This window comes from Cucumis sativus, chromosome 3 (genome assembly GCF_000004075.3).
Source record: "Cucumis sativus cultivar 9930 chromosome 3, Cucumber_9930_V3, whole genome shotgun sequence".
NCBI lineage: Eukaryota > Viridiplantae > Streptophyta > Magnoliopsida > Cucurbitales > Cucurbitaceae > Cucumis > Cucumis sativus.
The window spans coordinates 803897-818854 of record NC_026657.2 but is presented as its reverse complement, the minus strand read 5'-3'; the positions used below and the strand labels follow the sequence as shown (position 1 = coordinate 818854).

The 14958-nt window shown below is 28.0% G+C and overlaps 2 protein-coding genes and 1 long non-coding RNA gene across 3 annotated transcripts; 1 reads left to right on the top strand and 2 right to left on the bottom strand.

Annotated features, from left to right (window-relative positions):
• Positions 1 to 329: 329 nt before the first annotated feature.
• Positions 330 to 3799, bottom strand: LOC101212086 (ATP-dependent Clp protease proteolytic subunit 4, chloroplastic). Its single transcript, XM_004146077.3, has 2 exons — positions 3334 to 3799; positions 330 to 1104 (listed from the first exon to the last, which is right to left on the bottom strand). The coding sequence occupies exons 1-2, from the start codon at positions 3729 to 3731 to the stop codon at positions 621 to 623; spliced, it is 882 nt and encodes a 293-aa protein (XP_004146125.1). The 5' UTR covers positions 3732 to 3799; the 3' UTR covers positions 330 to 620.
• On the bottom strand, positions 1964 to 3327 carry LOC116402778. The gene is made up of 2 exons (XR_004215410.1): positions 2685 to 3327; positions 1964 to 2503 (listed from the first exon to the last, which is right to left on the bottom strand). It is a non-coding gene; the product is annotated as an uncharacterized LOC116402778 (long non-coding RNA).
• Positions 3800 to 5371: 1572 nt separating the features above from the next.
• LOC101212331 (54S ribosomal protein L24, mitochondrial) lies at positions 5372 to 11141 on the top strand. Its single transcript, XM_004146078.3, has 3 exons — positions 5372 to 5670; positions 6881 to 7311; positions 10380 to 11141. The coding sequence occupies exons 2-3, from the start codon at positions 7115 to 7117 to the stop codon at positions 10846 to 10848; spliced, it is 666 nt and encodes a 221-aa protein (XP_004146126.1). The 5' UTR covers positions 5372 to 5670; positions 6881 to 7114; the 3' UTR covers positions 10849 to 11141.
• The last annotated feature ends 3817 nt before the right edge of the window (positions 11142 to 14958 follow it).

Below are 14958 nucleotides of genomic sequence, written 5' to 3'. Positions count from 1 at the left end.
TCATACAATCACTTATTTCTTACCCGATCGGCTAACAACATACTCCTAACTTTACTTTTATTAAATAAATTATATATTATATATTAATTTGAGTTAGGTTGAACCAAAATCTTCAACCTCCGAGACCCAACTCAACCCAAACAAAAATATTCAACTCAACTTATATAATATGAATTTGATAGTCTGTGTTGTCGGTTATTTGGGTTGAACTTACACCTCACGTTCAACTAGGAGACTAGACGATTCACATCGGTTTATGTTGTGTTGAACTAAAAAGAAAAAAAAAAACATGCTTGGAGGTTTGGAGAAAGAGATAATCAAGCAAAGTATGAAAAATATACACTGCCAATACAAATCGATACCAATTTTTCCATCCTCATTTTGCTCATTTGAAGAATGTCATAGCCAAAGAAAAGAGTCCAAACTCCAAGTACCTTTTTAACTTCTGGTAAGTAGAGACATTTCGCTAAAAGTTGAAACTCTAAAGATGATTAGCTCATCAAGTTCCATCATATTCTGGTTTCCCTTTCCACCCACCATGACTTTGCTTACACATAAGATCCTACATGTAAAACATTTAAATCAAAGCCCTAGAGAAAAGTTTGCCAGAACGCCCAAATCTAAAATATCTCGTCATCAGGAACGTCTGGTGTCAAGAACTTCATGGGATCTTTCATAACTTCTGTATAATTGAATTTTCCTTTCACTTTATCGGGCACTGGCATGAGCGGTATAATGCTGTCTTGGTCGATTACTCCATCAATAAATCCATATTCTACAGCCTCTATGGGTGACATATAACGATCCCTATCGATATCTTTTTGGACCTTTTCAAATGGATGGCCAGTGAATTCAGAGATGATTCTTATAACGTTGTCCTTGTTCTGCATGATTTCGCGTGCTTGAATTTCCACATCCAATGCTAGCCCACTCGCTCCTCCAAGAGGTTGATGAACCATAATACGTGCATTAGGCATTGCGAGACGCTTTCCTTTGGTGCCACCGCCAAGGATTATGGAAGCTGTTGAGGCTGCAATGCCTAGTGCAATAGTGGAGACATCAGCCCTCACAAGCTGTACGACATCGTAGATAGCCATGGTAGAACTAACAAAAACACCATTAATAGAAGAAAGTCAATCAAGGCTAATGTCCTACAACAAAACACCAAATAACTAAGAAAAATATAAACTTTCAAAGTGACGAAGAACATGATGCAAAACTAGATGAGATCAGGTACCACTGATTGTCCTCTTAATCTAAATTCTCAAGACCGAGAGGGGAAGACAAAATATACTTATTTATTTAAAAAGCCTAGTAATCAATAATTCAGGCTTCAAATAACAAGAGGATTCATATATTCACAAGTCGTGAATATGACACTCCCGCTTCTAAAATTTTAAGTTCTGCTATACAAAAAACAAATAAAACTATTTAAGCAAATCTGTGTTTTGCCCTTGGCCCTATTTAGCTAGATGAATGGGTTCGTCGGAACAGGGTTTTCTTTATAAAATGGAAAATGAGCTTAGAATCTAGGAAGATAGCTGGTTTAATTCCATCTTTGAGTTAGGTGTTTCACAATATCTACTCCATTGCTAGTACAAAAGGAGAGATTGTAAGTGATTGCTTGACACGCACGAAATTGTGGGGCAATGGGCTGAGAAGGTACTGTTTGATAGACAATTGAAAAACTGGGTTTGAGATACGAGAAAGTTGGAAGGTGTTTTCCTTATCAACACGAGGATAAGTGGTTGTGGAACTGAAAAACATAACATTTTCTGAAAAATGAACTGAGTTAGGCAAAGCACATAATTTCTTCAGTTGTCAACTCTTAAGTCTCACGGGCATCCTTAAGTTACATTTCAGTATACATTTAGAACAATTATGGTTTTGTAGTGCATGATAGATTTATCATTAGAAAAGAAAGTGGCTGCACATCAAAGATGCGAAGAGAAGATAATCAAAAGGTCATCCAAAAAGCACAGAAATCTAAATTAAATTACTCTAGAATGTTTCCAATGCATAAAATTAGATTGGTTGCATATTACATATATAGATTACATGATTTCATTATAAGTTTATACTGTGAGGACTAAGTGTTAAAAAATGCAAAGAAAAACATGATACAAATAGATAATAATATGAGACATTTTGACAACATACATTCTGAATTCAGTTCTTTTTCACAACCCTTATCAAGTTATTCAAAATTTACCATAAATGAAAAGGGAGAGACGGGTAAACGATGATAGATGCATTACTACCATACTGTAGTAATTAGGGAACCTTTGGTATCTTCAACTTCCACCACCTCCACTGAGAATCTCATAGAGAATGAACAAGAAGGCCTGGATTTTTACTTGTTCAAAAGAACTTTGATTAGGTCTACATGCTTACTCTCATAGAAGGAGGAGTTGGCACTTTCCCAAAGAAGTACTGATTTGAGAAATTGGCCCTTATAGAAAATGGGATTTTTTATTGGCTAAATTTGCAGCTGATAGATCATCTGTTCAGGTCAACATAGAATACCCATTGGTTGAAGGCAGTTATTTGGAAGATTTAGAATGAAAAGAACTCAATAATTTTTTTTTAAAAATAAAGCTTCCTACTTGAAGTATGGATACTTCTAATATATGCAGCTTAAATTCTTTTATATCCAACTGGATAAATTTTTTGAATGAGTTTACCTTTATGTATCATCTCATTTCATCAGTAGAATTGTTTCCAGCCCAAGACAAATAAAATGGCAAGTGAATCTTCTGTGCAACATATTCCCAATAAAATAAAAGATGGTCGAGCGTTTCTTCATTAGATTAGAAGAGCAAACAGGCGGAGATAAGGCCATGGATGGGTTCTTCTTTTTAATCCAACAAGTGTTTAGCCTCTTGTGAGCCATAGTCCAAATGAAGAACTAAGTCTTTTCCTCCCGAAACCGAAGATAAAAAGGGTTCTTCCAATCTGCCTTTTATATTATTCAGCTGGAGGTTAGAAGATTTGCAAGTGGATACGAGCCAAAGGTTTCAAACTTCAAACAAAATGCATCTCTACAAAGATTTACCTGATTCTTTTCCATCTATTCGATAATGGTTAAGCATTATTTTAGCTGGTTGTTTATTAATGTCAACTCTAGAACGAGAGTCATCACATGAATGAATGCACCAAATAGTGGGCTAACTGTTTGTGATGCAGGTGAAGAAAAATCTCGACAAAATTAGGCAAAAAAACGCATATTCGTAGAAATCAAGTTACCTAAATCGTCTGGGAAGAACAAAAACAAGCCTAAATCACATATTCCATATCTACTGCGTTATGCACGAAAAATCAGCTCATGAATACCTGAGAGAGCCGCCAGCGGAATTAATGAAGAGTCTAATATCTTTAGTAGAGTCCTTGGCATCCAAGAGTAAGAGCTGACTGATAATAGCATCAGCTACAAAATCATCAATGCTGTTCCCCAAGAAGACGATCCTCTCCCTGAGAAGCAATCCCATGGCGTCAGTTTCAGCGCCTCTCCGGGCGGCATCCGGCGTCTGAGGAGCCGTCATAACGGAGCACGGCGGAGGTAGGGTTCTGGAGGGTTTAAGAGCGGTTGTTTTGAGTACTGATGAAGCCGAAGGAAAAGAGAGAGTGGATTTGAGCTTGGGGAAGAAATTAGATGGTTTTCCATGAGAATTGGGAAGGCCGAGAGAGGAGGCGTGAGGAGTGAGAGTTGAACAGCGTGAAAGAAGCTCCATGGATTTACGCCACTGCTCTGCTTCACTTGTCAAACGGAGGAAGAAGTGGAGAGACGATTACTTTGGGGATTTGGTTGGGTAAGAAATATAAATTGCAAAAGTTATGGGAAATTTGTAAATCTCAATAATCCACCCATGGGTTTATCAAAATAGCACTAATGCCCCATTTCTCTCTTTTTTAACTTTAAAAAAATATCAATTTACACTCTTATACCTAAAAATAATATCAATTTAGACCTTAAATTAATAATTATATTAATTTTCAGAATTTGTATCGATTTAACTAACATTCGTACTATTACTTTTAATTCGAGTTATATGAATGTAAACTTTTCATTACATTCTTTATAGACTTAAAAAAGTTGATGATTTAGATTAATATTTTTATAAAATTTAGGGTTTAAATTTATACTATTCTTAAAATTCAAATTTTAAATTAATATAATTATTAGTTTAATGTTTAATCAATTTTTTTCTTATTTATTTATGGTTAAACATGTAATATTTGTATTTAAATTTTATAATTTATATAATTTAATATTATATTTGTTAATGTAAAAATAAAGAAATGGTAAAAAATAATAAAATTAACAAAATAACAAAATTCAAATTTTCGCACTTAGGTAAATTCACTGAAGTCAAGCTCGGGGCTTAGGTGATATTGCAAATATCGAGTTTGAATGGGTACTTGTAATCACAAGTACCAAAAGTTAGTACTAATTAAAATTCAGATCGGGGGACGTATAATTGAGATTATGGTGTAGTGTAGAAAATTGGGTTAATTAGTCGTTTGCAGTCTCGAGTGTCTGGTTATTTAAAAATATATATATATGACATAAGCAAAATGTTATAAAACATTATCGGGGTAATTCCAAGTTATGAAACTGAAACAACTTTTTAGATGGACGTTACATAAACAAAATGAAATATTAATGCGATAATTGTGGGTTAAGAAACTAAAACGCTATTTTAGACGATCATCCATACAAAATCATTGGCAACGAAAATGTAGTTTTATCATTTCAATGTAGCCTTAAAAACTAAGTGAGATTTTCGATTAAACACACACAAAAATATTTTTTTATCTAATTTTGTTGAAGGTGTTATCTTAACAATAATTTTTTCCCAAACTCATTTTTTCGAAAATATCTAAATATTTTAGAACAAAAATAAGCACTTTCAAGGGTTAATTCAAACACAATCTTTATAGTAAATTAACTGTAATTTCAACCCAAAATAACACTTTGAACACCAAATACAATGGTTATATATATCATTCATCTTTTTATATACATATATAGACAATATATAATTTGGATAAAATGCACTCCTAGTCTTTATTATATGGATTGGGTAGTCCGACTTATTCGGGTTTAACCTATATTTTTACACCTCAAGTTGAGCTAATATAGATACTTTGTCTCCCATTCATAATGTTCGTTAATTAATCTTAATATAACGAAATGTTTATTAAATTGGCCTCCAAACATGAACATAAATCTTGGTTATATTTAATGATGCCTAAATTATATTGAATTAGTAAAAAAAAAAAGTAAATTAAAATATAACTATAAAGTGTATCTTACCACCAAAAGTGTATTCTACCGGTAATATATCAATTACTCATTGGAAAGAGTAATTTTTCTTTTAACGAAGAAAACCCTTCATTTCTTTTCATTTCTTTCGTGAGACATCCGCCGACCACCCCTCTCTGCCTTTCATCTTCTTCACCAAAGGTTGCAGTTGCTTCGACGCCGCCGCACCCCGTGATCTACTGAACGCCGCTCGTCGCTGTCCGTGGTCACTAGCGTTCTCTCTCTTCCTCTCTACCCGTTTCTCTTTACTAGTCTTCACCGCCACCGCTGCTTGACACCGTCTGTGGGTCGCGGGCTGCCGTTTAACTGTCAGAATCTTGTTTCTTGCATTTTTTTTTTTGGTGGTAAGGCTTGATATTTTTGTGGGTTTTTGTTGAATTTTTACCCAACAGTTAGTCGATTGTGTTTATCCATACATTGGTTCCTAGATTTGAGTTCTAAAAAAACGGGAGTGGGTTCTTGTGTTATCGGAGACTCTTTGGTTATGTGTTGGGGACTTTTTGTAGCGGATATTGGAATTTGAAGTGGTATTGAGTTAAATAGTAATTCGTTGAATGTTTAGGTGGTTCTATACTTTGCTTAGGAGGGAAGGGCTTGTTAGCTTGTAATACATTGTTTTTGGTTCTAACTTTTAAGTGACTTATTACTGGTTTTCCCTCGATTCTAAGCTGATGTTAAAGATGTTGATGGCTAAACACGATTCTAGTATAATGGATTCAATTATTATGCTACTTTAGGGAGTTTTGGAGTTATGCTATGGAAGTTATGATACTATGCGTATCTGTTGCTATGTTTGATTGATGGACTCTTGTTCTGAATAACTCAGGAGTTAGGTTCTAAAATATGAATATGTGACTGTGATTATGTTGGAATGATGGTGATTGCAAATCATTTTAACGATGTTTTGATGACCTTTTGAGGATCACTACTTATGATTATGTTTGGTGACTTGTCAAGGATTTCTACCTACAAGCATGCCTTTGGGTTCGCCCTTATGCCTTTGTTTACAACTATGTCGGGATGCACATAGTTTTGTTAGGAATGGTTAACAGGTACATCTAGTGGGTCTAATAATGGGTCACTTGTTGAGTATTCTTATACTTGTCATTTTCAAAGGCAAGAACAAACCAACGAATGTCAAGAAGAATCTGTGATTGAGCCTATTGACGTGGCTTCTGCATACATTTTAAAAATATTTATATTTTAAAAAATTTTACAAGTTTTTTGGTTGTTTAATTATTTATTTTTTAAAATTATTTGAGCTTAGATTTAGGGGTACCCTGAACGATGATTTATTGAATTTGTTTCTGAAACTTTACTTATTAAAACAATTTTGTTTCATTTAGTTGATTTTGGCCAGAAATATATTTTTAAGCTTATACATGCATGAAGTAACATCCTTGGCATGTTGGAAATATGGGACGTTACAAATGGCATCATATCCGATTTCCGCCTGATTCAACGACATATTCATTGTGTTTTTCCATTCTGCTGATAGATTTTCTTTCTTTTGTGAAGGTCTTTTTGCTGATGGGTTTTTGTGTTGCTTCTTAGGCATTTACTGAACGAAGGACTGAAACAAACTAATGGCTGATGAAAACTTCATTTCTTCTCAAATCCTGCTGCTTGAAATATAGTACCCAACCTGTACAGACTGGAATTTCATCGAGCTCAATTTTCTTTCTGTAGAAGCTTGTTGGCAGTAATTCAAGCACCTTGCTGCAGATTGTTGTACTTCTGCTCCTATTTTTGGCATTACGGTTGATTCTACAAGAGAGAGAGTCCATAATGGCCTTTAGAGGAAAGGAAATGATGAAGAAGATACTGAAGAAAGTTGGAGAGAACAATTTGGCACCTGGAGTGAAAGATTCGTTGAAGAAATGTATTCCGGACAGCAAAATAGTGATGGGTAGAGCAAACCGCGGTATTTATGCTGGCCGTCACATACGATTCGGCAATCGTGTCAGTGAAGATGGTGGTAACAAGTATGACCCTCTTGTATACTCTTTATCTTTCTTAGAATCATTGGTTGATTTTTCTCTCTGAATTTGAATACATTTTACTTATTTTCTGAATTCTATGGTGTTAGACCAGTAGAATATGAGTTAAGGCATTAACATCTACTTCTTCTTTCTATGAGCTCTTGCATATTCAAATTTGCATGCCCTCATTGTACTGCAAAAGAGTGAGAGCTCATTGATAATATTATATTACAGAAAGGAAAAACCTCATGAGATGGATTACAAAAGATGTATCCAATTGGAAAGGAAGGAGGAAAGGAATAGCTATAGGGATGGAAGAGGGGAACGTTTACACTAAAAAACTAAATGTTAATTATAACTTATTTTTGCACTGTCTCTCTACTGGGTAAGCTTGGAACACTTTGTTAGAATTTTTTATTTGGAGCTTTGTCTTCGTAGTAAGATTGATAGTTGGTTGATTGAAGGGCTCAACATTAGAGGTTATAGCTCAAAAGGAAACATCTTATGGAGATGTGCTACTCGGTCCCTTTTGAGGTGCATTTGGAAAGAAAGGAGTAGTAGAATTTTTTAAGATAGCTATAATTCTTTTGATTCTTTTTGGACTGTGTTGCAACACAACTTCTTGGTGGAGTACAAATTACACCAAACACTTTTGTAATTATAACCTTTCTATGATATTCAACAACTGGAAGGCGATCATTTTTTGGTTTCTTTTGGGGAGTCTTGTGCCTTGCTCTTAGGTTCTTCTCTTTTGTTATAGGAATATACATGTTTCTTATAAGAAGAAAAATCTGGGATAGTGTAGTTCTTTCTCTTGGAAGATTCAATTGTTTCTTTCTTGTCAATTGATCCATCAGAAGGCTCTTATGAAATCTCCCTTTTAATTTATTGTTTTTTTTCTCTCAGTACCTTTTAGTTGGTGAAGTCTTTTGTAAATCCCCCCAATGGGATCCCATCTTTTATAATTTCACACCGTTGATGAAATCGTTTCTTATCCAAAACAAAAAATCACGGCAGGTGAAGGTACCCTAAATAAATTCATTGCACTTCAAATCATGATTTTTTCTTTTCAAGAAGAGAAGATTGTTGCTTCTAAGTTTTGCTGAAGTTATTTGATAGGACTTGGTCAACATTTTTATTTATCCCACGTATCAAGGGAAGTTTTGACTTTGAGAGCATCCTGTCTCTCCCAATTCTCCTCAGAGAACCACAACAAAATCACAGCCAAAAAGATCCCCTATGTAACAACACTCCCCTCTATGACACCCTCCTCCCTCTACTTGTTACACATTATATTCCATTTTTCTTCTTCACATGCCTGCTCATAGACCATAGTGATTTGGGGCTTATCATTATTGAATTTATTGTTTTTCTGCTCTCCTTCACTTTGTATGAATAGCCACGCGTGCCGATGAAAGCAATGTTCATAGATTGCTGGATCACTAACCATAACTGGAATTGGGTATTCATTGATGTAAGTTTGAAATAACGAATTGTCATGACAGCTGTTTAAGGTGAATTTTATCTTCTTCTTTTTTATGCCTCATTTTGATAAATGTTTGCATTTGGATGTGGGGTAAGCATGAGTTTATTGTGCTTCTAGAACTCTTATACACACTGCTTGATTAGGAAAGTTCTAGAATCAAGTGGAGATTTTATTTTAATCAAATAACGTGTTTTTTATGTCCCGCTCCTATATCAATCCTCATGTATGTGGAAGATCCCTCAGGAAGGATGATTAGGGCATCAGGTGGGATTTAGTGTGTAGGTTTGGCTTCCTAAGGCAACCTTCTATTTGACAACCTAGGTTTGATTGGAGAAACTAACCGGCTTGAACAATGGCTTACCATCACAATTTTCAATCCAAGCTTTCTAGACTTGCTCTTCAAACACAGAACCTGTGGCCCAGATGGTTAGATTTTAAGAAGAGAAAATGAACTTAAGGTTGTGTTACCTTCTAGAGGTAATTAGCTATTGGTAGTGGAGCTTCAGCATTGGTTTGCAAGCACTCACCGTCAATGTCTTAAAAAACTATCGAGGCTTACACCTTGAGGCGCTCGCCTCAAGGCAAGGCTCTAAGTTTTAGTCTCAAGACATACGCCTTTGTTGAATCATAAGAGGTGTACTCTTCTCACAAATGTGGTTTATGCCTTTGGGAAAAGACATGGAAGCTTAAAATCTCTAGCCCCGCCTAGGAAAAATGATAGCAATTTGTCTAATTCTTAAAAAATATTAAGGTTTGAGCTAGGACAATTTGAACTAGGAATATTTTGACATCCTCATCAGCGTTAATATTGCTATTATTAGTGATGATGAAGATGTCCTTTTAGAACTTTTTTTATTAAGTGAAAATTATGGAGGTGAAGTTTCTTTTTGCACTTTTATATAACTATCAATGTTTAGTAATACTTGATCATACCAATTTAGGTTTTGTTGTATTTAATTCATTATTTGAGGCTTACGCCTTATACTGCCTTGAGGCGTCGCCTCTTGGAGAGGAAAAGCCTCAAGGCCGCCTTTAGCCTTTTAAAACATTGCTCACCGTCCTTCCATTTTTTGAACCAATTATTAGATTATTTCTAAGGTTCATTTCTTCTTTTTCATTATATTCATGAGAAGTTGTTTTCTGTTTAAAAATTCGGTTTTCTTTTGCATGGCTTTGTTGGTTTTTGTTGTATTTTTGTAGACTCTTGTGTACATTTCTCGGGTATGCCTCTCTCTCTTATATTCTGATATTTGAGGGTGATATTATAATTTCGTGTACTTCCTTTGTATTGGCTTTATGTTATATAATAAGAGTTTGGTGCCTTTTATTAGTTCTTTTGCTCACAGACATGCATATTGACATATGATCGTATCCCCTTCCTCTTGTATTTCTCTTTAATGTTTCTTGTATTTGGACGTTATACTCTTCTCATTGCATCAATAAAAGGTTCCTTTTTTGTTTTTCGAAGAAAAAAAGGAAACCTTCATATTGACATGTGATCTTATACCGTTTCATATTGTCATGCAATCACTTTTTTTTTTTCAATTTTGGAGTATTTAGCCTTTATGTGTGCTGGTGCTTATAGATCAAGGAGGAATTGGAAACCAAACGTCCAAGAGAAGCGACTTTTCAGCTATATTCTAGACCGCCATATTCGAGTTAAAGTTACCACTCATGCCCTTCGATGCATCGACAAGGCTGGTGGGATCGACGAGTACCTGCTGAAAACTCCATACCACAAAATGGACACTGAATTGGGGCTGTTTTGGAAGTCAAAGATTGAGACGCTGTATGAAGAACTTGGGAAGATGGAGGTCGTTTTCTTCTCACCAGAGGACGAAGTTAAATTTGAACAACGCTTTAAAGAACTGAAATTATCTGAGAGGGCAGCACGGAGGGAGGCAAGAAGACAAATGTATGGCAGTTCGGCTAAACTCAATCAGATCAAAGAGGGCGGAGAAAAGGGTAATGGATCTAGTGAGGAAGCTGCTGCAAGTTCTGAAGGAGGTTCCCATGGTGATGATAGTCATCAGCAGTGGGTTGCCAATGTCTAATTGCTTACAGGAGACTTTTTCTTCTTCTCAACTTGAGAGTTCAAGCTTTGACTTTTTATCCTCTCTTTCCAAAGATTTGTTTCTTCATTTTTCACTATAACCTTTTGTAGCTTATATTTGTATTTTGTTTAATATATACAGTTAGAAAAGAGAATTGTTTTTGGAAATTGAGATGGGAAATCTTCAAACTTTTTGTTCAATAAGATTAGCCGTAGGCTCTGAGATTTGAAGTTTGTGACAGTCTTTTACAAGTAGAACGTCCGATCTCCATTCTCAAGGCTGTTTCATTCTCACAGAGTGTGTGTATATATATATATATAAAGTTAATTTTTATACCGACAAAACCCATGAAACTGATTCTTTTTTTTTCGATATTGAATTGACAAATGTAAACAAAAAAATAGTCAAATCTAAACGAACAAACCTCCAAATATATTAGTGATACCGATTAATCATGAGTATTTTTGTATTTTTCATTGTGAACTTATAAGCTATACCGTAAATATTTTGCCGTGCCGTTTTGTTATAATTTTTAAAAGACTCCCGCGTATAAAACCATTTTTTTAATATTTTAAATATTTGGTAAAAATCAATTTATAAACTTTTTCTCTAATGCATTTAAACCCTTTGTTGCAATTACTTTGGTAAAATAAGAACTCATAATAAATATAGAATCTATTCTCTATAGAAGTTTAATTATACCCCAATAGATTTTCCCATACAAAAAACTCAGAATTTGAGTTGATACAATCAATTAATGAGTATTTCTCCTTAAATGTTGGGTACTTAGATAACCATTAAAATTTCTCTACTTTTTCCTTTTGTTCTTAGGGAATTTATTAAATTATTTGATACTTAAACAACCATTAAAATATTTGACTTAGACAACCATTAGAATATACACACACTTCTTTATTAGAAAAACCATTCAATAATTGCACAAATCCCCAAAATATAGAGTAGCTTCAATCAAAATTTTAAAATTTGTCTCTCAATTCTATGTAAATGTATAAATTGTACTGATAATTCAATTTTTATAATTATTATAAGGTTGAAGGTTGAATTTTAATGGATTTATCACTACCACTCCACCGTTTTTGCAATTCATCATTTTAAGTGTCACATCAAGAAGCAAACCATTGGAATAGTATATATGTATGTATACACATACATACATAATATAATATATGAAACCGTTAAAATGTTGGTTGCTTAGACAACAAGCTTCGGCTTTGGGTCTCATCTTCCAAAAGAAACACGTTAGTGCCCGCATTTTGTCGACTACTAGGAAATTCCATTGTAATTATTTCAAACTTTAAAAAAACTGCTGCTATTATTATTATTATTATTATTATTATTATTATTATTATTATTATTATTATTATTATTATTATTATTATTATTATTATTATTATTATTATTATTATTATTATTATTATTATTATTATTATTATTATTATTATTATTATTATTATTATTATTATTATTATTATTATTATTATTATTATTATTATTATTATTATTATTATTATTATTATTATTATTATTATTATTATTATTATTATTATTATTATTATTATTATTATTATTATTATTATTATTATTATTATTATTATATTATTATTATTATTATTATTATTATTATTATTATTATTATTATTATTATTATTATTATTAATTATTATTATTATTATTATTATTTATTATTATTATTATTATTATTATTATTATTATTATTATTATTATTATTATTATTATTATTATTATTATTATTATTATTATTATTATTATTATTATTATTATTATTATTATTATTATTATTATTATTATTATTATTATTATTATTATTATTATTATTATTATTATTATTATTATTATTATTATTATTATTATTATTATTATTATTATTATTATTATTATTATTATTATTATTATTTATTATTATTATTATTATTATTATTATTATTATTATTATTATTATTATTATTATTATTATTATTATTATTATTATTATTATTATTATTATTATTATTATTATTATTATTATTATTATTATTATTATTATTATTATTATTATTATTATTATTATTATTATTATTATTATTATTATATATTATTATTATTATTATTATTATTATTATTATTATTATTATTATTATTATTATTATTATTATTATTATTATTATTATTATTATTATTATTATTATTAATTATTATTATTATTATTATTATTATTATTATTATTATTATTATTATTATTATTATTATATATTATTATTATTATTATTATTATTATTATTATTATTATTATTATTATTATTATTATTATTATTATTATTATTATTATTATTATATTATTATTATTATTATTATTATTATTATTATTATTATTATTATTATTATTATTATTATTATTATTATTATTATTATTATTATTATTATTATTATTATTATTATTATTATTATTATTATTATTATTATTATTATTATTATATTATTATTATTATTATTATTATTATTATTATTATTATTATTATTATTATTATTATTATTATTATTATTATTATTATTATTATTATTATTATTATTATTATTATTATTATTATTATTATTATTATTATTATTATTATTATTATTATATTATTATTATTATTATTATTATTATTATTATTATATATTATTATTATTATTATTATTATTATTATTATTATTATTATATTATTATTATTATTATTATTATTATTATTATTATTATTATTATTATTATTATTATTATTATTATTATTATTATTATTATTATTATTATTATTATTATTATTATTATTATTATTATTATTATTATTATTATTATTATTATTATTATTATTATTATTATTATTATTATTATTATTATTATTATTATTATTATTATTATTATTATTATTATTATTATTATTATTATTATTATTATTATTATTATTATTATTATTATTATTATTATTATTATTATTATTATTATTATTATATTATTATTATTATTATTATTATTATTATTATTATTATTATTATTATTATTATTATTATTATTATTATTATTATTATTATTATTATTATTATTATTATTATTATTATTATTATTATTATTATTATTATTATTATTATTATTATTATTATTATTATTATTATTATTATTATTATTATTATTATTATTATTATTATTATTATTATTATTATTATTATTATTATTATTATTATTATTATTATTATTATTATATTATTATTATTATTATTATTATTATTATTATTATTATTATTATTATTATTATTATTATTATTATTATTATTATTATTATTATTATTATTATTATTATTATTATTATTATTATTATTATTATTATTATATATTATTATTATTATTATTATTATTATTATTATTATTATTATTATTATTATTATTATTATTATTATTATTATTATTATTATTATTATTATTATTATTATTATTATTATTATTATTATTATTATTATTATTATTATTATTATTATTATTATTATTATTATTATTATTATTATTATTATTATTATTATTATTATTATTATTATTATTATTATTATTATTATTATTATTATTATTATTATTATTATTATTATTATTATTATTATTATTATTATTATTATTATTATTATTATTATTATTATTATTATTATTATTATTATTATTATTATTATTATTATTATTATTATTATTATTATTATTATTATTATTATTATTATTATTATTATTATTATTATTATTATTATTATTATTATTATTATATATTATTATTATTATTATTATTATTATTATTATTATTATTATTATTATTATTATTATTATTATTATTATTATTATTATTATTATTATTATTATTATTATTATTATTATTATTATTATTATTATTATTATTATTATTATTATTATTATTATTATTATTATTATTATTATTATTATTATTATTATTTATTATTATTATTATTATTATTATTATTATTATTATTATTATTATTATTATTATTATTATTATTATTATTATTATTATTATTATTATTATTATTATTATTATTATTATTATTATTATTATTATATATTAT

What these genes read in the sequence shown, in the direction of transcription:
- LOC101212086 (XM_004146077.3), bottom strand. Translation starts at nt 3,731, where the DNA reads ATGGAGCTTCTTTCACGCTGTTCAACTCTCACTCCTCACGCCTCCTCT. An exon ending in TCCGCTGGCGGCTCTCTCAG is followed by an intron (nt 1,105 to 3,333) that starts GTATTCATGAGC and finishes TGTTTTTGTTAG; the next exon opens with TTCTACCATGGCTATCTACG.
- LOC101212331 (XM_004146078.3), top strand. Translation starts at nt 7,115, where the DNA reads ATGGCCTTTAGAGGAAAGGAAATGATGAAGAAGATACTGAAGAAAGTT. An exon ending in AGTGAAGATGGTGGTAACAA is followed by an intron (nt 7,312 to 10,379) that starts GTATGACCCTCT and finishes TGGTGCTTATAG; the next exon opens with ATCAAGGAGGAATTGGAAAC.